Below are 21656 nucleotides of genomic sequence, written 5' to 3'. Positions count from 1 at the left end.
ATGAAATAAAAGACAGTATGGTGGTGGTGTCATCTCAGAAACAAAAGGAAGGTTTCTCTCACTGCGACATACACAGGCGGTGTCTATTTAAGCCGTGTCTGTGGAGCACAGAAAATTATTTTTTACCATGATTCCTTCCCCTGCTCTCTCTGCTCATTAGAGGTGCGGCTACATTTAGAGTGGCTGGCCGATTCTTTTTCTGTGATCCCATTAATTCACTTGCTAAAGATGTAGATAGAAAATAACTAGGGTTGATTAAAGTCCTTGTGGGGGTATGAGAGCACAGAATGCTGTCAACTGAAGAGCAGGCAAGTAAATGGGTCTTTGAATTTCATTTAGGGAGGTTATATAGCTTTTTTGTGTGTGTGTGTTCATGCTGGGTCATAGATAGATGTCAAAAATGTTCTTGTTCCATGGCAGCTGGTGTTGTAACAGGAAGTTAGTGCTTGTACTGTGTATTTTTGCTATGTGCTGTCTAGGGACCTCTGGATACAGGGTGAATGGGGTTGGTTTATTTTTAATTTTTCCCCCTCTCACTGTGTTAGGTATGGGCATTTTTCTGGCATTAACCGTAAGGTGCAGTTGACCTATCTGCCTCATGGACATCCAAAAGCTGCAAGTGAAGACGAAGGTAAAGAAATCAGACATTGCTGCCATGATCTTTAAAGCTTGGTGTTTAAGAGTGTGTACAGCTATCCTATCTATAAAGACCCCTGGATATACTAGCAGAACTAATGACCCATTAATCCTAACTTTGCTGCAATCATAAGAAGGGGTGAAGCGATACACAATGTAGTGTACCAGTACACCCTGGATGGTGCCACAGGGCTTCTGTTTCCAATTTAGTGAATGTCAGCCTATACCATCTGAAAGTAGTGGTTCTTAATTTGGTACTTGCTGGCTTGATTCTTGTGGATTCTGGGTCAGACTTGTGCTGAGAATGCTCTGCAAGGCTCTGGTGGCAACTTCTTCCTCCCATCCTCTCCCACTGCAAGCTCAGCTTTCAGATCTGACATAGTGAGTACCTGTTTGTCTCCTAGAAGGTCGCAGAGAGTCTTCCCCGTCTCTTCTCCTGGTGCTGAAGTGGGGTGGAGAGTTGACACCAGCAGGAAGAGTCCAGGCAGAAGAGCTGGGGCGAGCCTTTCGCTGTATGTACCCTGGTGGCCAAGGTAAGCTTTTTAAATGCATCTTAGGTACTGTCCTGGGACTGTACCAGGTTGCTCAGCCCAGGTAATCATTAGTGTGAGGAATGCTCATATGTCTGTAGGTTGTGTGCAGCCTTTGTGATTCAGGTCATCACTGTTTTTGTTCTTTTGAGTTGACCTGATAAGGATAAATAATTCAAGTGGGCTTTGCAACCAAAGATAGCTAAGCTAGCCAGCAGTGTTTGTTGCAGTGGTTAAACTTCAGAATGTCTTAGTATGGGACATAGAATCACTAGGGCCGGAAAAGCCTCTTTCAATTAATCTGCCTGTATTCAGAAAAGAGAAGCAAGTCTAACAAAATAATCCTGATGCAGCAACACTTCAAAATTTATATATTTATTAAGAATGAAATTAGGTCAGGTGTAGAGAACAGGGGAAATCTGTCTTGGAACACTGGTAATTATGTCTTGGGACAGGGCAATAGTTAAATAACTTACCTGTGTTTTTTCTACCTTAATTCTGTGACTGTGAAAAGCACCTAGTACAGAGCCAGGAGCCCACCCCCTGCCAACAACAACAAAAGACTGAGATTGCCTTTCTCATCCAAGTAGAGAAGAGTCAGAAGTAATATACTTCTATATCGGTCTGATGAGACCGATTTACTTAAGATAATTTAAGGTGAATTGGAGAAGATTTCCTTCTAGAATAAGGGAGAATTAACCTGGGTGGAAGAGGATCAAGTTAGGGAATACTAAAGCAAAATGGACGTATGCAAGTCCATGGGTTCTGATGGGATGCCCCCATGAGTGTTGAAGGAGGCAGCAGATGTCATTGAAAGGCCACCGTAGATTATCTTTGAAAGATCATTGTGACTGGAGGAGGTGCCTGAGGACTGGAGGAAAGGAAATGTCACTCCTATCTTCAAAACTGGCAAGAAGGAGGACCAAGGGAGCTGCAGGTTGGTCATCTACACCTTGATCCCTGGAAAGGTGATGGAGCAGCTAATCCTCAAAACTGTTTACAAGCACATGAAGGATAGGAAGTTGATTGGGAGTTGGCAGCATGAGTTCGCAAAGGAAAAGCATGATTAACCAGCCTGATAAACTGCAATGAAGTGACTGGCTTGGTAGATGAAGGGAGAGCAGAGGATATTTTCAGTAAGACCTTTGATGCTGTCTCCCATAAAATCCTCACAGAGAATCTGATGAAGTAAGTATAGACTAGGTGGGCAGACAGCGGTGAGGACCAAAAGCTGGCTAAATGACCAGGACCAGAGGGTGATGATCATGGCGTGAAGTCTAGTTAGAGGTCAGTAACCAGTGGTATACCCCTGAGGTCAATATTGGGTCCAGGCTTGTTTAACGTATTCATTAATGATCTGGATGATGGGGCAGAGTGTACCGTCAGCAAGTTTGCAGATGACACGAAACTGGAAGGAGCAGCAGATACACCAGGGGGTCGTACTGCCATCCAGAGGGAACTGGACAGGCTGGAGAAATGGGCTGACAGGAGCCTCATGAAGTTCAACAAGGAGAAGTGCAAAGTCCTGCACCTGGGGAGAGATCTTAATCTGCAGTGACATGCTGTGTCACAGTTCCTGGAGAGCAGTTGGTACATGGCAGCTTTGTACAGATATACAGCTGACTTCTGTCTAATGTCTGTCCTTATCTAGCAGAGTGTTTCTCTGACTTATGAGCTCAGAGCTGGGAGCCGCGTCCCCTTCTTCTCATGCAGTGTGACTGGGTACTGTACAAATTCATCATGGGATTCCATCCAATAGCAAATGAGTCACCACTGTACTGTTTTTGGAGGGTCAGACTCAAAGCTGCATGAGTTGCTTTCTCTCATTACTGATCTGTCTCCTCTGGTTGACTCAGCCATCATAAATAAACTATTTTTCATGCCACAAGATAACTGTAGCTATACAGGATATGCTTTGGAAGCCAGGTGCTTCATTACTGGCTAGTTCTGTCTGCAGTTCTGATGGCAGCAGTACTTGCTTTTGTGCAGAGAACAAATAGAAGGAGGCAATTCTGTTGTGCTGCTTTATTCTGCACAGGGGCATTCAAGCTAGCAAAACAGTTACAGACTGTTGGGAGAGGGTTGCTGCAACATTTAGACAGCATCAGACCTTTACTGGTGAATCCTCAATTTCTTCCTCAAAATGAACTTTCCCAGTTTAACCTGGAACAGATTTTCAGGCTTCATGTATTGGCTAGAGCTCTGTGTTTTGGAGCAGCCTAAATGCTAGCTGTGAAAGTGATTAATTCTCTACAAAACTTTGTTACTGCAAGGAAGTTTGTTGTCTGAAGTAGTGGTATTCTGCAGTATACTCAGCTGATAGTTTTGCAGATGTCAGAATACTATTTTGACCTTGTTCTCTGTTCCAGGTGATTATGCTGGTTTCCCTGGATGTGGCCTGCTCAGACTGCACAGCACATACCGTCATGATCTCAAGATTTATGCCTCCGATGAGGGACGAGTTCAGATGACAGCAGCAGCTTTTGCAAAGGTTCTTCCTCTCTTGGGCATCTGCTAATTCTGCTACATTGGTCTTAGAATATGACAATTCTAAAGGAAAACCTCTGGTGATGAGGAAGGAACTGTCCTAGGAGTTTCCACCTGCCTGTTGGGAGGGCAGTGGTACACTATGCTAATAGCAAGTTTGTGGGGCAGCACTGGAAACCCAGCGTAGCTGCACATGTATGTTGTCTTTGGTATTATGCCCAATATGGGACTCTGACTTGAGGAGTTATTTACAGGGTATTGCTGGTGTTTAATGTTAGAACACATTACTGAGTATTAATTGCCTACAAAATGAAGGTTTCTGACTGCCCAGCCCAGAGGGCAAATGTCTATGGTGCCCAGACACCAAATGTCTTTGGTGCATTTTGGGGTGAAGGCTGGGGAGGAGACAGATTCATCTGCGGTTACAGCTTGAGCCAAGGGGGATCCTGTGGTAACCGTAGCTGTTCTTCAGAGCCTCTGCTGTATCAACATTTTCCGGCAAATTGTGTTGCCTGCTTAAGGATTGCCTAGACAAATCTGGGACTGCTGCAGGCAGAGATGGTGTTTTGCCTAGAAAAATGGCTGTTGCTGATGCTAGAAAAAGTAGATGCTGGTGCTGTAAAAATGCTCTTCAAGGACAGTTGAGATTTCACTCAAGTTAACTGGAGGTTGGCCTTGAAACTAACAGAAGTGTTTGTTGCATGGGTTGCACATAGCTGAAATCTTGTCCTCTGTTGTATTAGGGTCTGCTGGCCCTGGAAGGAGAGCTGACCCCCATCCTGGTGCAAATGGTGAAAAGTGCCAATATGAATGGTCTCCTGGACAGTGACAGTGATTCTCTTAGCAGCTGTCAACACAGAGTGAAGGCACGACTGCATGAAATCATGCAGAAGGATGCTGAGTTCTGTGAAGAGGATTATGAGAAGGTAAAGCACCTGCATAGTCTTAGAGCTTCCTGTGTCTAGAAGGAGAATAGCGTTGCTGCAGTAGTTTAAGATGTGAAGCTGGCTGGGATGTGAACAGTAGTTCTGTTAGTCTCAGATCAGCTCTAGTCAGAATTGCAGGATATAAACAGAGCTTAGGAATGGCAAAGGAAGGATTTGGGGGATTAACAGTCCCTGTACGTCTCCAAGTGGAAATCCTCACAGTTGTTCCGGTGTCGACTTGTCCACTTCAAGAATCATCATCATGGTACATTTCTCTCCCTTTAGAGGTCCCAGTGCATTTTATTCTCATTGCTATGCCAGAAGAAAATGGGTTTGACAAACCTGTTTTATAAATGCATGTACAAATATGTGATTGACTGACATTTGGCATTTTTTTCAAAGATTTTCAGTGTGTGAAATCAATGTAACCCTTGTTAGAGGAAAGCTCCAAGATGTTGTGGAAGAAGTTGCTCCTCTGGTCTTGTGAACTATGTCTCATACAGGTTAAAATTTAAAAAAATAGATCTAGGGGAATTTTTAGTGAGGACGCTACAAAAACCTCTTTCTTCAGTGGCGTACAGAAAACACTGCCCAACATTGATGCTGGAGTGTCAAAAACTAAAGGGCTTTTTATAAACAATGGGTCCTGCAATAAGCTGGCCACAGTCGCATGACCTCCTATGTACGCTCTTGCACAAAACTAGGGAAAATGTGCGGGTCTATGGCAGAGAATGGGAACTACATTCAAAAGGGGAGTGATGATGAAAAGAGCAGTGGGTTCAGCTGAAAAGCTGCAAAAGACATTGCCTCTTCTGTGTAAGAGAAAATTCCTCCCAAGTTGCTTCTCTGCAGGATGGGAAAGTGGTCCCAGAATAGCCTGCCAGTGTGGTAGCTCTCACTGGTTTATTCCCTCCCTTTCCCTTCTCCCCTAACCAGGAATCTGGATTTTTAGCAGCTCTGTGCAAGTGTATACTGTACCGTATGCTACATGTACTGTATGCTGTACCTGATAGCCCCAGTACAGGAATCATATGCATAGCAATGTGAGTTGCTTGCTATTTAAATCAGATTGATTGTGCCAGCTAGGGGTTAAAAATAGTATGTTTTGCAGCAGAGAGACTTAAACATGATTCAATAGGAACTGTGATGAACTTTTGAAACAACTTGATATGGAGTAGGGTGAACTTGGTTTTCAAGCCAGTGAATCTTTGAGCCCCTGTTTTTGTATGTTGTGGCTCATGACTTGGACGGATAAGATTGTGTCAGAGACTAAGGCTGTAAGCACAAGAACCAAATGCAATAGGCTTTGTTTATCCCGGCCTTACAGGAAACCATGTGTCAGTAATATAGGTGACATAAAGCAAGAAGACTTTTCTGTCCTTATCTTCTTTGGGGCTCCCTGATTAGGGTGCATTGCTGCATGCTGCCTGGAACAATCCAATTTGCTGTGGGTGGGCAATTCACCTTTGCCAGATTCTAGATCTTTCGTGTACATACGAACAGATCTTTTGGATACAAACCCTTATGTGGTCCTGTCAGTGTCTGGTAACTGAAGAGTAGAGAGCATATGCTACATCCAGCGCTGTAGCTGCCTCTCCAACCAGTCCCTAGACACTTTATTTTTCCCAGACTCTGAGATATGATTACAGAATACTTTTTCCCAGACTCTGAGATATGTTTACAGAACTGAAACCCATTACCATTAAGGAATATATTTATCACCTCAGAAAAATACTTAAAACACCTGTGGAGCCCTTCTGTTCAAGCACAGAAACAAAGAAGCCAAGAGTGGATATTGTAGGTGGAGGAAGGTCTGATCTGACAGGGGCAGTTGTTTGCTATCTCTGAGTTTGGTTCTAAGAACATGCCTAATTACCTTACCAGATTATTACACTTGGCTGGGAATGCAACTTTAGTACCTAATTTTAAAGCAGGGCAGCTGAAGAAGGCAGGTATTTTGTGTTCACAGTCTGTAAAGCTACTAACTAATCTCTATTGTTATCTTCTCTCAGCTAGCACCTACAGGTAGTGCTTCTCTGCTCAACTCCATGACCTTTATCCAGAATCCAGTAGAGATCTGTAACCAGGTGTTCACCCTGATTGAGAATCTCACCTCCCAGATACGAAAACGTCTGGAAGACCCAAAATCTGCAGGCAAGCATCAGAGCTGGAAAGGGTCTGCAGCAGATTCATTTATTCTTCTGTCTTCAGAGCTCCCAAACATCACTGTGGTTTATATATATATAACTATAGCAAAGAAATTGTAGGGTGAAATTTTGTATATGCTATTGATATAGAAGGCCCCTATTCTGCTTTCAGCTACTGGTAAAGAGAGCTGTAATGCAACAGAAATGTAATATGTATCTTGGTTTTAGAAGGAATATAATCAGCAGCACTATGGCCTGGAGGGATATGCTTGGCTTTTTCGGGAATGTCTTGGAGGGCAGGTCAAGGCTGTAGGCAAGTTCTTTGGGTCATGACTTGCTGACCTCTGAGAGTTTTCCTTATAACAGCACAGAGGCTGTATAAAGGCACCTGTGGGACACTGACACATTCTATGGTAGACAAGCTGTAAGGAAAGCAGTTTCACTTTTTTCAGATTTTTCAGAAATAATTTATTGCTGCAGGTTAAGATGCAGTGCAACAGGTCTAGTGGCTTTTCCAGGCTTGGATTCCTGTGGGTGGCATAATGCCTTCTATGCTGGGAGAAGTCAGTTGGAGCTGTCACTTGAAATCTACGTGGAATTAGGCAGGATGTGAATGCGTTTTTGTGTTCTCTGCTGTTTAGACCTGCAGCTGTACCACAGTGAGACTTTGGAACTGATGCTGCAACGCTGGAGTAAGCTGGAGAGAGATTTTCGCATGAAGAATGGCCGTTACGACATCAGCAAGATCCCCGATATCTATGACTGCATCAAGTATGATGTACAGCACAACTGTGCACTGAAACTGGAAGGCACAGCTGAGCTCTTCAGACTCTCTAAAGCCCTGGCAGATGTGATCATACCCCAGGTATAGCTTGTCCTGCCTGTGTGAAGATATCTGTGGTGCCACTTTCTGACCTATTCTCTGTCTGTTTTTTCTTGCATCTCCTGCACATTAACTTTTAAAGCAGCGTATCACAGATATTTCTCATGTATCTCTCTTACTGTTTGTATAATGCCAAAACCATATATGACTTAAGATATGGCAGTGCTTTCTTCATGGATGAGGATTCTAACAGCATTAGAGCAATCAACAGCTGATGCAGCAGCTTTCCCATGTTCATCACAATGCATTGTAGCACAGCTTCAAGTTGAGTGTGTGCTCTGTACAACATCCCATCTTCCACACGCAAGATTGTACCTGGGGATAGGGTTTTCTGTGTTAAAGTGAAGGCTTTTTATGGTAGATCTAATGTCCTTGTTAAACTAGGACTTTTTGAGTTTGCAAAGTTCTCACAAAATTTTTGCATGTATAAATGGGAGGGGAAAGGAGGGCCATTTGCAATAGATCTCTTTATTCACCATTGTTCTGTCCCACTTGAGGCACAAATCTTTCATTTATGTGAAATGAGCTTCTAACAGCAGGGTCCAGTTGCCTTGGGCCCATGTAAGGCAGAAGTGGGCTTCTAAGCTTTCCCACACTATTCCTGATGAGAGGTCCTTTGGCCATTTACAGCTTAGCTGTTCAAGTTTTATGACTGCAAATAGCAGTTGTTGCATTACTGCTTGTGACGGATCTGGGTATGTGTGTTCATACATCAAATTGTGTTTGTCCTGAGAGGAAGTTCCCTGTTGGGTACTTGTCTCTCTCAGTTGTTGAAAGTCTACTGATAGCTGTGTCCAGGCAGGCTAGGATTCTTGGAGGAGCCTCTGTCCTCTGTCACCCTCTTCAATATGTGGAAAAAATGAGAAAGTTGCTGAGTGGTGTTTCCCTTTCTGGCCTTGCTTAACTGTAGTTCTGTTTGTGGACAGGACTGAGGAAGTCCAGCCTCCTTTCATCTGAAGATGTGGCAAAGAACAAAGGCTCAAAGATATCTATTGTGTGTTTGTTTGTTTGTTTTTGTTTTGTTTTTTGTTTTGTTTTCCTGCAGGAATATGGAATTAATAAGGAGGAGAAACTGGAGATTGCTATTGGCTTTTGTCTTCCTCTCATTAAAAAGATCCAGTTGGACCTACAGAGAACCCATGAAGATGAGTCTGTCAACAAACTACATCCTTTGTAAGGACTGTGCTGCATGCTGTTATTGGTGGGGAGGGCCAGCTTTGGAGCAGCGTGTGGGAGCCATGCAGAAGAGTGTACTGGTGTGTGAGGAGGCACTGAACACACACTGCTCCCTCCTGGTGTGTCCTTTGGTTTGTCTGATGCTCCTTGAAGTGGAAGGGAAATGGAAAGGCACATTGAGACTGCTGAGAGTGAGCCAAGGTGCCAAAGAAGCTTAAACCGATTGTAGCTGGATGGTGGTACCTTCATTCCTGTCTCTGCAAGGGGCAAGTGCTAGATTGATGTAGGCACTTCTGCCTGTCTGTGTGTCTACCACAAAACTTGCTGCTTCTGTGCCTAATGCTCACTCTGCTTGTTCTGTTCCTGCGTCTCTTTGACAGTTCCCAGTGTACGATTTTCTTGTTAAGTAAACAGAAATGGTGCTGTATGATAGATGTTAATACACTGGCAGACTGTGAGTAACATGGGGCTAAACGTTTTTTTTAGGTACTCAAGAGGAGTTTTGTCACCAGGTCGCCATGTTCGGACACGGTTATACTTCACCAGTGAGAGCCACGTGCACTCTCTGCTCAGCATCTTCCGCTATGGGGGGCTCCTGGATGTAAGTGTTCCAGCAGTGCTCACAGAGTAAGCCTCCCCGCTTTTTCTCAGTAGCCCTTTCCAAGGTAGACAGTGTTTGTAGGTTGCCCCTTTAGGCAGTGTTCCCAGTAATGATGTGCATCAGTGGCCTCTGGCCTACTCCATTTCTGCTGTGTTTGCATGTTCCAGCTTCCTGCCTTTCTGGCATGTAGGAGGATTGGTCTTCCTCTTTCCTGACACTGCCTGCCTTACTTGTGCAGAGGCATGTTTTCTCCAAAAGTTCTCCTGTTGATTTTAGATGAGTCTAGACCACTTGCCTGTGTAGGAAGATAGCAATATGAGGCAGCGGTGATGCAGAGAATTTCTTCCTGCCTCCTTCAGCTCTTTATATAAAAAGTTATGCAGTCACTGTTATGTAGTGTTTTTCGGTCAATTCTAAGTCAAGAAAATCAGTTTGCTTACAGAAAAATTGACTTGGGGTTGCAAATGCATAGGGCGTGTTCTGTACCAGAGGGACAGATGACAGAGTTTTAGGGGACTAACTCATCCAATCCAGCCTCTTCCTGTGCTCTCATAATCTACTTCCTGAAGGAATCATCATGCAGACCCTGAGAAAAGCTCTGCTTTAGACTATGATTTATTTACCTGCTTTTAAGCATGATGTTCTCAAAAGCCTTGAGAGTTTGGGGTTGTTTAGCAGGTGTGATTTCTGATGTCTTTGGAAGCTACCTATATCTGCGGGCAGCCATCATGCAAGTACCTCTGTATTACTTGCTCACTCTGTAAGATGCTGCTTTATTCCCCACTCAAGTGTCAGAGGATGCCGTCTTGCCAGTATAAGAATGTTAAGCTGCATCTTAGTTCATATGTACCATTGGGGTTCATTTCATGTCCATCAAGGTGGTGGGACACTCCACAGCAGCACGAGTGGCACTTTAGGTATGCCCAATCCCTAGCAGTGCTAGGAAACAATTATGGATGGGCTGCCCTGCCTTGTGGAGCCCAAGGGTCCAGCGTGGCTCTGTAGACATCATTCAGCATTGTGTACAAGCAGCTTTACTCAGTCCTTTATTTACCAGTTCATTCCTTGTGCTTTTCTGTGATTTCTCTAAGATACTCATTCTGTAGAACACTGAGAATGACTGTGTTTGGGTACTGCTGTGGGTTATGCTTTTCTTCAGTCAGCATGGCATAGGGGGCTTGCATCTGGATGTGCTCAGAACTGCACGTGGATTGTATGGGTAGCTGTAGTATCCCTCTATGCAATTGCTCCTTACTGTAAGCATCCTGCCCTCATTGCAAGGTCATCTCTCTTCATGCAAGTTAAGCAAGATGTTTTTGTCCTGACAATGCTGTTACCTTGTGGAGAGGCTAAGTCTCTCAGACCCATTTCACTGAATGCTGCAAGGTGTCTGCTGTTGCTTATTCCATGCGACTGTTTATGTGTATATATCAGGAGAACAAAGACCAGCAGTGGAAGAGAGCCATGGACTATTTGAGTGCTATCTCAGAGCTGAACTACATGACCCAGATTGTTATCATGCTCTACGAGGACAACAACAAGGTGAGGGATATAGCTGTAGGACAAAATCCTTCCTGCCATGATGCAAGGCACAGTCCCCTGAGAGATGTGTTCAGCTGGGAAGTTTGTGACCTGAGCTCTCTCACCTTGTAAATAATGATGGATGGATCATTTACACAACCGCTGGTTTTTATTTTTAGGTGAGAGGAAGTGACCCAGTTAATGTTTGTTACGTGTAAGCAGAATGCTATCCTGATCGGTAACACCAAACTCACGTAATTGATACTAGCTATTTTAAAGCATGTCCTAAAGCAAAATCATTTGGTGTTTCTTACTATTAATTACAAATGAACAGTAAGAAAAACAAAATAAAATCAAATTATAATTGACAGTTTATTCAGAATATTTCTAGAAAATGTCCATAAATCCCACATTCATAAACTTCTTTTATTTAACTGAACAGAAATAGACTGATATAGTTAGGGAAGTATATACTGATATCTTCAGGAAGTTAAGATAATCACTTAGAAAAACAGATGGAATATGGAAGGTGACAGTGATGTCCATAAATAATTTTGACACTGAATTGTACGTACTGAATCCCAGGTTTGGTGACCTGTACTGCAGGAGGTCGTAGTGGGTGAGGGGAGCAGTCCTTTTCTGTAAGCTTTAGAATTAGAATTTTGTATTCAGAGAGCTGATGTGGGATTTTAATGGTAGAATAGAGATCTTGAGTGGTGTAAGTCTGTTAGTGAATTGAGATGATGAAACTTGGGGTTTTCATTAGTGCCAGATCCTGTAAAAGCTCTGGCTACCTTTTAAATATATATATATATATATGTTTTTTTATAAGTTATATATATATATAAGTTTTAAATGAATATGAGAGACAGTTACTTAAATCTTGGAGTAACTTGACGAAAGTTATAGGAGGGAACCCATCTCTCCCTGTGCCAGTAAGTTCTGATTTTGCAACAGGAATGGATCAGAAGGGGCTATGCTTTAGGTTTGTATATATACATATAGCCTGATGCTGTTTTGGTCTTCTGGTGGCTGTTGTCACAAAATAACAACAGTTTGAATGCCTCAGCTTTGTGCTAATAAGGGCTGTCCTTTTGGATGAGACAAACCTAGAGACAGTATGTTTGTGGTTCCTTGTTGCTTCTGCCTTTCTTCCAAAAGGATGCGCTTGGGATGCGTGCTGCACCAGCATGGTGGGCTGACCTAAGTCCAGATCATGGCCTGTGCTGACAGTGGGATTCATTTTTATTCGTTTATTTATTCCCTGTCACTTGTGTTCACAGGACCCGTCTTCAGAAGAGCGTTTCCATGTGGAGCTGCATTTCAGCCCTGGTGTGAAAGGCTGTGAGGAAGACAGAAATGTCCCCACGGGATTTGGCTTTCGGCCTGCATCAGCAGAGGTGAGCACGTTGTCCTAGACAAGAGTGACACTGTGGCCTGCATGCTGGGGACATGGTGAGCATGGATCTGTCAGACCCCATGCGGCTCTGCTGGGCCCTGCTGCAGTTCGGTCTCCAGCAGCATGTTCTCCTCTGGCCTTTAGTCTTGTGCCTGAGGACTCTAAGTGGGTTATGTTCTCTGCCTAACTTCGTGGGCTTTTCAGGACAGTCTTTGTGTAAGGAGAAAGCGGAATGCTATATCTCACTGAGCTTAGCAGAGCTGGAGATATGAGCCTAGAGTAAATGCCCTGAGCAGTGCCTGGAGCTGTCAGTGTTTCCTACTGCAGAATGAGGACAAAAAAACAGACCAAGGCAGCCTGGAGGACCTCTCCAAAGAGAAGGGCATTGATGATCCAAATCGTGCACAGCAAATGTCTCCGCAGCCCTCTGAGCCGATCAGCATTCAGCGAAGATCACCATTGATCAGGAACCGGAAGACAGGGTCCATGGAGGTAATAGTGCAACGGTCTGTCTAGGTTCTTCTAGTGAAGGTCTTTTGCCTAGTTTTAGTTTCCTGAGATTCCTCTTAACATGCCAGAGTTTGAGTTGATTCTGTGGATTGATTTGGGGATGGAATTTGAACAGGGATTTTTTTGAAAGCTGACCTACCAAACTCCTCACTGAAGAAATAGGGAATTGATGAGGAAGAGCAAGTAAGGAAATGCTTGAAAAACACAAGTATATTTAGAATACATGCTCTGTAGAGGCATTCATGTTCCAGCCACCAGATTGCTCACAACCTGTTCACCTTGCCACATTGTTATCTTTGTGTTCCCTTAGATTCCAGCCTTTGCATCTCACAGTTCAGCTCCCCATTTCTTGTTCCTGTTTCCTATGTGTGGTCTCGTGCAAATCAGAGGTCCCTGCTAACTGGCGGGTTTATTAGAGTATTTAATCTGTCATAGGGTTTAGAACTGTCAGTCTCTGATCTGCTAAAGCAACAGAGATCGATTTTATTGATCTTACTACTCTCTTTCATGGCTATTTGTATGCCATAAGGCTAGCTTCACAGTCAGCAGGTAGCTGACACCTTCAGGGTGTTTCATGGGCATTTTGTGTATCTATTTTCTGAGCCAGTGAAAGCAGAAAGTTAGGGCTTGAGATGTTTGTTAGCTGTCTTCTATCTCTGTGTCATTTGTGGTGTAATCTTTGTCTGTAGTACGCGGGGGCTCGTCGTAGTGAGCGCATGCTATATTTAAGGGGACATACTTTTCTGCTGCTTAAGAAGGAACTGTATGTCCCAGTGTTTCCAACAAGAATTTTGGGATACGAGGAGCTTAGTACAGGAATCCCTTCATACTTCTGAAATCTATACTGTTCCATAACCCAACACAAACCTGAAATTAAAATTGAGCACACACTGTCACAAGCTTAGCATACAAGTACCTGTATGCTTCTTGAAAATTGTGATTTTAAGGAAGAGACACTTTACTTTTTATGGGTGTATAAAGGCTTTTGACATCAGTGGGTAACTTAGGGCATGACACTAACTATACTATCTCTTTTTGCAGGTGCTTTCTGAATCTTCTTCCAAATCAGGAGGTTATCGCCTCTTCAGCACTTACTCAAGGCAGTCTTCTGAGATGAAGCAAAGTGGCTTAGGTACTGTACTTGACCTATACTCAGCCTGCTCACCTGTACCTCTGTATTTTTGCGTGCATCTGTCTGTCCCTTCCCATATACATCTGGCTTAAGTTCCTTGTATGTCTGTGTATGTGTGTTCTCTCTTCTTGTAGTGTTACTGCCTAGACTGCTATAAAGGCTATCTTATTGTAATGCCTTTTGTGTATGATCTTCTCCTTCAGTTTTTAGCAACAGAAGATGCACCTGTCATCCTTTATAGCACGAAACAACAGAGCAAGCTGTGTACTTAGAGACTGGACTTCTGCTTCTGTGTTGCTATCATTTGTTATACCGTTTTTAACCTTAGTAGGAAGAGGTGATCTCACGTGAGAACTAGTATGCTTTGTGTTCTGAAGAACGGTAATTTACAAACAAAGCTGCTCTTCATGTAAGACTATTTTATTTCTACCTTTGTTTCATAAAGAACTCTTGTATGGAACAGCTCTGTCATCTGCTGCGGTGTTTTGACAGCTTCAGTTGAGATAGGATCAACTGGTTAGCTGTTCTTTGCATGGTAGCCAGTGGCAGAAAATATTTTGGGGCAGTTGGTATTCTCCATGTGTCCTTGAGGATACCATTCCCTGCCAACCTCAGCTAAACTATGTGTTAATAGTGGAATTTTTTCCTGAAATATTCTCGCTAAAGCAAGATCTGTTTGGAAGATGAATAGCAGTCTTTGGTGCCATGAGGTTTAAAGTAGCTGAGAAACCTAGATCCTGAAGATGACTAATAAGCACCAGGAGGTGGAAGTGCCCAAGTTATGCTCACTTTCTTTTTCTTTAAAGCCATTTTTTACATTTTGGCTTTGAGGCATGGCCGTAGATTTCCTTGCAGAAGTTCTGATTTACAAGTTCTTTTCCCTGTTGTGTGGGCATCCTGCAGCCAAGGGTTTTCTGAAAGGCCTAATCTTTTTTTTTTTTTTTGGTCACTTTTGAATGATTTGCTTCTTTGGAAACTAATTCTTGCCAAGTTAATTGAATTTTCTTTGGAATAATAAGGAAATATCCATGGAGTCTGCAACCTATAGCTCCACCCAGTTGGAAAAGTCTAAGAAGTAATGCTGATGCATATTATTTTCTTAAAAGCATAATAACCTTGGCCATAGTGGTTTTTGAGTGTGATATATCTACTGCCTTTCACAGACCACCTGCAGGATTAAGGAAGCTATAATAGACTGCCTTGATTAGGCTTGAAGAAACCTGTGGTTAATCTGTGAATCCATGTGAATTAATATGAGAATTTCTAAGATAGCAATCTCTCAATGAAGGACATCTGTTTGAAGAATGAATACATCAAATGCAACGTGCAAACTGTCTTCGCTGTTTGGATTTCTGAGTGCCAGGAGGCATGTGTTCTGGAAAGCAGATTTTACAGCATAGATATTACACCATTTTTGAGGTTTCTGAGGAATGTCTGTTTTGGGGATAGAGAAGACTACTGCTATACCGGACTATTGCAGAGGACTACTTTTCCTTGACAACAGAATTTAAAATGTGATCCCTTCAGGTTTAATACCAGGTTCTTGCCTGACTTGCCTTGCAGGAAAGCCTTTGCTGATCACTTCCAACTGTGAAGCTCTGCAGAGGCAAAACTTTGGGTAGGAATTGAGAGACCAGATCTGTGACAGGAGATACAGCTGGATACTCAGTTCAGTCTGTAGAGACTTGCAGCTGCATGCAAAGAAGGGTTGAGCAGAAGAGACTTGTGGTGCAACGCCAGCTTGCACGATCTCTGGTTATTAGGATGTCTGTTTCTGTGAAGTTCTCTCAGCCTGAGAACTGTTGAAAAGAATGGTGCCTCTTTACTTTTAAAAGTCAAGCTCTTCAAGGATTATTCCTGCTTATTTTGTAGAAATCTAATTTCTTCCCCCTTTGTGATCTGAAATGCTCTCTCTCGGAGAAAGAATACAGAACTCATGTGAGCTTGAACTTTGGCTTTAATACTTGTCTCAGCAGCTGTGCTATGAGGTGGTTCATTCAGATGCTACCGCTGTTTCTGAGCTTTTCTGAAGCTGAGCTTACTCTCCTGTTGCCTGACCTTGTCAGTGTCTGGCTATTTATCTCTGAGGGAACATTTGCATCTCTTCTGGTATAACCTTGTATGTTGAGGCATACAGGAAAGGGGAGCAGGACAGAGCTCCTAGAATAGCCCTGTTGCCATACCTGCTAGAATTCTGTCTTTAGAGTATTTTAAAAGAAGCCTTAAAATGGCTGTTTGGAAAAGGGGAGAGCAGCAGCTTGCTTTGTCTTTGCAGTGTGATGCTTTGGAGTATGCCTCATTTTTCTGGGCAGGAGCAAGTGCATCATTATGGATTGTCTGCAGTATTGTGCATGCTTCTGGTTTGAGAAGCCTAGGGATCTTTCAATGCCTTTCTTCACTTGCAAGAACACTGAAATGGGATAAAATCTCTCCTTGCTGTTTGAGTAAGAGGTGGTTTATTGCTGGTGGGGGTGACAGCCTTGTTCTGAGACTTCCTCTCCCATAGGGAAACAGGGGATGTCCATTTTTAAACATCTGAAACATTGAATAGACATCTGAAAATTAAATATACAAAAATAATCCAGTACACACTGCTGTTTCTGGCAAGTGTTGCTACATCTTAAAACCAATTTGCTAGTATACCATTATGTTTTTAGGATGTGTGTTTGTTTGTTTACTTTGGTTACAGTGAACTCCTAGAGTTTATTCATAGACAATTGCTGTCATCCACAGTCATCCTTGTAAATTCTATTCAGGTTTAAGGGTGCGTACAGAGTGCTTTTTCTGCTGTAGAAGAACAGAACCACTGGGGTATTCCTAGCTTAATGATTATTGACTCAAGATTGCACAAGATAGTAAGTGATAAAAATATTCTGTTACATTTTTATTTGCTGGTAAATGAGTCTTGTTTTTGATGTTGTTTGTTTTAAACCATAGAAGAATGACTGAACATCACGCTGGCTGTCACTTGACAAAATTTTGTTTGCTTTCTGACAGATTCCAGTTCATGCTGAGTCACTACTGAACTTCACTTTAAGGCATTAGGAGAAAATTTTCTAAGACACGTGTATCAGTCACCCTGCAGGCAAGAGTTCTTTGCCTGTTTGTCGAAGGACATGTACGTGCTAGTCTGTCATGCTGGAAAAGCTATCAGCAGTGATATGGTGGAGTAGCTTAGGTTCAGTGCATATGAGAACTCTTTATCATCCTCCACTGTTCCAAGAAGCAGGTGATGTCAGCTGAGACTGAGCTTACACAGGAATAACTCAAAGCTCAGGATCTGTTTTTTTTTTTTTTTTTTCTCCGGAGGCTCCAGCTAAAAAGCAGTTTTGTAGGAAAAGGGCTGGCATCGTCATAGGCAACGAATGGACACTAGGCAGCAGTGCACCCTTCCACCAGAGGAAGACAATGGCTTGTTTTCTCTGCTGGGTTAACAGGACTGCAGCAGGCAGGCCGAGGGAGCTGTTTTTTCTTCTCTGTTCAGCATCTGTGAGACTGTGTCTGAAGTACTGCTGTCCTGTCCTGAGCTCCCTAGTGCAAGAAGGGCATGGACACAGCAGGCTTATGTAAGTCCAATACAGGGCAGTGGAGGTGGGTGGGAGCTGGAGTGTGCAGTTGATGAGGAGAAGCTGAGAGAGCTGGGCTTGTGCGGTCTTTGGGTCAGAAGCTGAATGGAGGATGGAGACCTTAATGTTGTTCAGCCACCTAAATGGGAGGTTACAGAGAATACAGAGACAGACTCTTCTCCAAGGCACATGGTGATAGAATGAGAACCAACAGGCAGAAGCTGCAGCATGGGAAATTCCAGTTAGCTAGGAGGAGCACAGTTTTCACAAATGCACCAAATATTGGAACAGGGGCCTTGACAGGTGGTGAAATCTCCTTCCTTGGAGGTATGCAAAACTTGACTGGACAAACCCTAGCAAGCTGATCCAAGTTGGTCTTGCTAGGGGGATTGGGAAAGAAGCTTCCAAAGGTTCCTTCCAACTTAAATTGTGCTGTATTTTAGAACCAAGAGCTGCTTGCAATATAAGCAGGATCTTTTTAACAGTAGTAACAGTTGCATTGTTCCACATAAATGCTAGAAGACAGTATGTCAGGTTTTTCATCCTGGCAGACAGGATGGAGCAAGATCAACCTGCTTGTTTCTGGAAGCAATGTAAGTGGGAGTAATGTTGTTTTTTAGTAGTTGGTATTCTCAGTACAGACTGTAGTATTAAGACAGTTTAACAGAGAATTCATAGACAATCAGTGGTTTGTCTGGCCCATAAGAAGTTTTTTTTTTTTCTTCTCATGGACAATTGCTTTCCTTGGTCAAAAGAGTTCTGTTTCTAATGCCCAGCAGTTCCTTAAATATCACATAAAGTCAAGTTGCTGTAAAAAATGCTGTACTTCACAGAAGCAAACACCAGCACTTTCCAAAGCCACTGGTCTTAGGTTGCCCTCCTGTGCTTGAGACCATTTTGAACACCTTATTTGTTGCCACAGGTTATGCAAATCTCCACACTGTGTGGGCATCTGGTGCTTTGTGGATGTAGATCGTGGAACACTTGGACCCACTCGGGAGTCAAAGCATGACCAAGTGGATGTGAAATATCATCTGGGCAGCAGCTTGAGAAAGAAAATTCTCTGGTCGTATTGCTTTCCTTACTGCTTGACAGAGCAATTAATCTCCATTTACAGCAACAGATTAAACACATTGAAATTTATTAGATGTAGACAACCCTTTCTCCTTCTCAGTGCCCTGCAGAAGAAGGATCTTCCAGAGAAAGGACAGGAGAGCAGAGAAACAAAGGCCTGTGACATGAACATCAGTGATTTGCATCCTCGCTTTTCTGATATGAATACTTAGTTTTGCTGACTGGCAGATGTCAAGATGTTTTTCCTAGACCAGGACAGAAGAGCCAGAGGGAAATAAACCACTGGAAGGAGTTAGGAACTTTCCTGGAGCTGAGTATTGGGCCTACCTCATGTGCATTTGTCGCTGGTGAATTGAGAATGGGGTTTACTGCCTCCCCGCACTCCCCCAGCATCAATTTCTTCCTGAGATGCCTGTGAAGTAGGCAGTTTATTCCTCATTCTTCGACTAACCCTGCTTTTCTGTAGTTGCATGTGGTGGAGATGTAATACTAACACCTTCCATGCCTTTCCAGGGTCACAATGCACCGGCCTGTTTAGCACCACTGTGCTGGGAGGCTCCTCCAGTGCCCCCAACCTCCAGGACTACGCACGCAGCCATGGCAAAAAGTTTGCCAGCAGCCTGACATACAAAGACGGTATGTGTGTTCTCTGTGCAGCAGGTTAATTTGTGGACTTTGGTGTCTCAGGATACTACTAAAGCAGAGACTTAGACCATTAAGAAGAGTGACACGGTTGAATGTGTATATTCGCCGCATCTACCCTAATGCATTTTGTCATATCCCAAGAAAACATGAACCCTGCTAGGACAAGACAGGAGCTGACATTGTGTGAGGAGTTTTATGCTGATGTATGGTAATGCTGGTGTATGGGTCGTGCTGGTGTCTGATTTTGCTCTCGTATTTTAATACTGCTTGCTGTTGTGGAGGAAGGATTATTGGTCCGGATAGGAAATAGGTTTGTCCTGGTACTGAAATCCAGCACGTCAAATCGTTTTGCTTTTCTTGGTGATCTTCCTGATGTTAAGCCAATGTTTTCATGCGACAGTAATGCTCAACCTACAGAAGATGGGGCCATCCCAAAGGCAGTGTGATGTGCTGGGTGGGATAAGATGAGTGCTGGAGTCCCCATCTGTGCGCTGGGCACACAGAAGAGTCTGAGAGAACTGTCAGAAAGCAAGTGTAATAGGTGTGATATGCTTGTGGTAAGTGGGATGCTTGGACAAAATACTGCAAAAGGACTGTAAGGTCTAGTTATTGCGACTAGTTTGTACTGCTGTATAGTTCAGGAAGACAGTCTGGTAAAATGTATTTGGGCCATTAGTATAAATGTTGCTCAGTGTGCATGGATGAAGGGGTGTTGCCAGCTGAGGACTGATCTGCAGTTAGTGCATTATGTATTGAGAAGCAGAGAGTCTGTTTCTACTTTCAAGGAAATTGGAGCACAGGAAAAGGCTGAGGTATCCTGAAGGAGTTGTAGGGATGTAATGCATTAGTGCAAGTGTTCTTTATGATCCCAGTAAGAAGGTCGTTCAGACTCTGTAAAGTATTGATTAGAACAGATTACGTGATGAATTGATTGAGAGCAGCCCTGCAGAGAAGGACCTGGGGAAGGCTGATGGATTCAAAACTGAACGTGAGCCTACAATGTGCACTTGCTATCCAGAAAGCCAAACATATCCTCATAAAGATCATTGTAACCAGATGATCTTTAAGGGCCCATTCCAACCCAAACCATTCTATGGTTTTGTATTCTATGATCTAGTTCCATTCCCCCTGCTATGGGCAGGGACACCTCCCACTAGACCAGGTTGCCCAAAGCCCCATCCAGCCTGGCCTTGAACACTTTCAGGGATGAGGCATCCACAATATCCATAAAAAGAAGCATGGCCAGCAGGTCAAGGGAGGTGATTCTCTCCTGTTGTGGTTTAACCCCAATAGGCAGCCAAGCCCCACACAGCTGCACGTTCACTTCCCTGCAGTGAGATGGGCAAAAGAATTGAAAAGGTAAAAGTGAGAAAGCTCAGGGGTTGAGATAAAGACAGTCTAATAGGTAAAGCAAAAGCTGTGCCCGCAAACAAAGCAAAATAAATAATTCATTCACTGCTTCCCATCAACAGGCAGATGTTCAGCCATTTCCAGGAAAGCAGGACTCCGTTATGGGTAACAGTTTCTTGGGAAGACAAACAGCATAACTTGAAACATTCCCCCTTCCTCCTTCTTTTCCCAGCTTTTATTGCCGAACATGATGGCATATCATTTGGAATATCCCTTTGGACACTTGGGGTCAGCTGTCTTGGTGTGTCCCTTCCCAGCTTCTTCTGTACCCCCAGCCTACTGGCTGGTGGGGCAGGTGAGAAACAGAAAAGACCCTGACGCTGTGTAGGCACTGCTCAGCAACAAGTATGAAATCGGTGTGTTATCAGGACTGTTTCTGTCACAAATCCAAAACATGGCACCATACGAGCTACTATGAAGAAAATTATCTCTATCCCAGCCAAAACCAGGACATCCCTTTCTATTCTGCCCTCATGAGACCCTACCTGGAGTACTGTTCTGGGGTCCCCAGCACAAGAAAGACATGGACTTGTTAGAGCAGGTCCAGAGGAGGGCCATAAAAGTCATCAGAGGTTTGGACACCTCTCCTGTGAAGACAGGCTGAGAGAGTTGGAGTGGTTCAGCCTGGAGAAGAGAAGGCTCTGGAGAGACATGATTGTGGCCTTTCAATATATAAACAATGCTTATAAGAAAGAGAGAGACTTTTTTTAATAAGGAAGAACTTTTTTGCAACTAATGTGGTGAGACACTGGAACAGGTTGTTGAGAGAAGCTGCAGATGCCCCATCACTGGAGGTGTTCAAAGCCAGGTTGGACAGGGCTTTGAGCAACCTGATACAGTGAAAGATGTCCCTGTCTATTGCAGGGGGCTTGGACTAGATCTTTAAGGGTCCTTTCCAACCAAAACCATTGGTCAAAAGTAACACAGGAAGGGAGAGAGGACAGATGATCTTATATGTCCCTTCAGGTACTGCAAACACTGAGTTATGCAGCATTGGACAAGCCTCTCCATGG

General features: G+C 43.5%; 1 protein-coding gene across 12 annotated transcripts in view; it reads left to right on the top strand.

Moving 5' to 3' along the window:
• Positions 1-21656, top strand: part of PPIP5K1 (diphosphoinositol pentakisphosphate kinase 1) — a 52668-nt gene that overhangs the window by 14012 nt on the left and 17000 nt on the right. For 9 of the 12 annotated variants that reach the window (XM_083850199.1, XM_083850201.1, XM_083850206.1 and 6 more), the window contains 13 exons: positions 546-631; positions 1041-1169; positions 3536-3657; positions 4397-4579; positions 6592-6733; positions 7368-7591; positions 8655-8782; positions 9272-9386; positions 10821-10928; positions 12191-12307; positions 12634-12798; positions 13858-13948; positions 19102-19224. In XM_083850199.1, coding sequence (XP_083706325.1) covers positions 546-631; positions 1041-1169; positions 3536-3657; positions 4397-4579; positions 6592-6733; positions 7368-7591; positions 8655-8782; positions 9272-9386; positions 10821-10928; positions 12191-12307; positions 12634-12798; positions 13858-13948; positions 19102-19224 — 1733 coding nt within the window. The remainder of the gene's footprint in view (positions 1-545; positions 632-1040; positions 1170-3535; positions 3658-4396; positions 4580-6591; positions 6734-7367; positions 7592-8654; positions 8783-9271; positions 9387-10820; positions 10929-12190; positions 12308-12633; positions 12799-13857; positions 13949-19101; positions 19225-21656) is intronic. The other 3 variants (XM_083850202.1, XM_083850204.1, XM_083850196.1) reach the window with 2 other exon arrangements.

Source organism: Anser anser, assembly GCF_964211835.1.
Source record: "Anser anser genome assembly, chromosome: 10".
Classification (NCBI taxonomy): domain Eukaryota; kingdom Metazoa; phylum Chordata; class Aves; order Anseriformes; family Anatidae; genus Anser; species Anser anser.
Note: the sequence above shows the minus strand (reverse complement) of the source record. Positions and strands in the feature narration are given on the sequence as shown.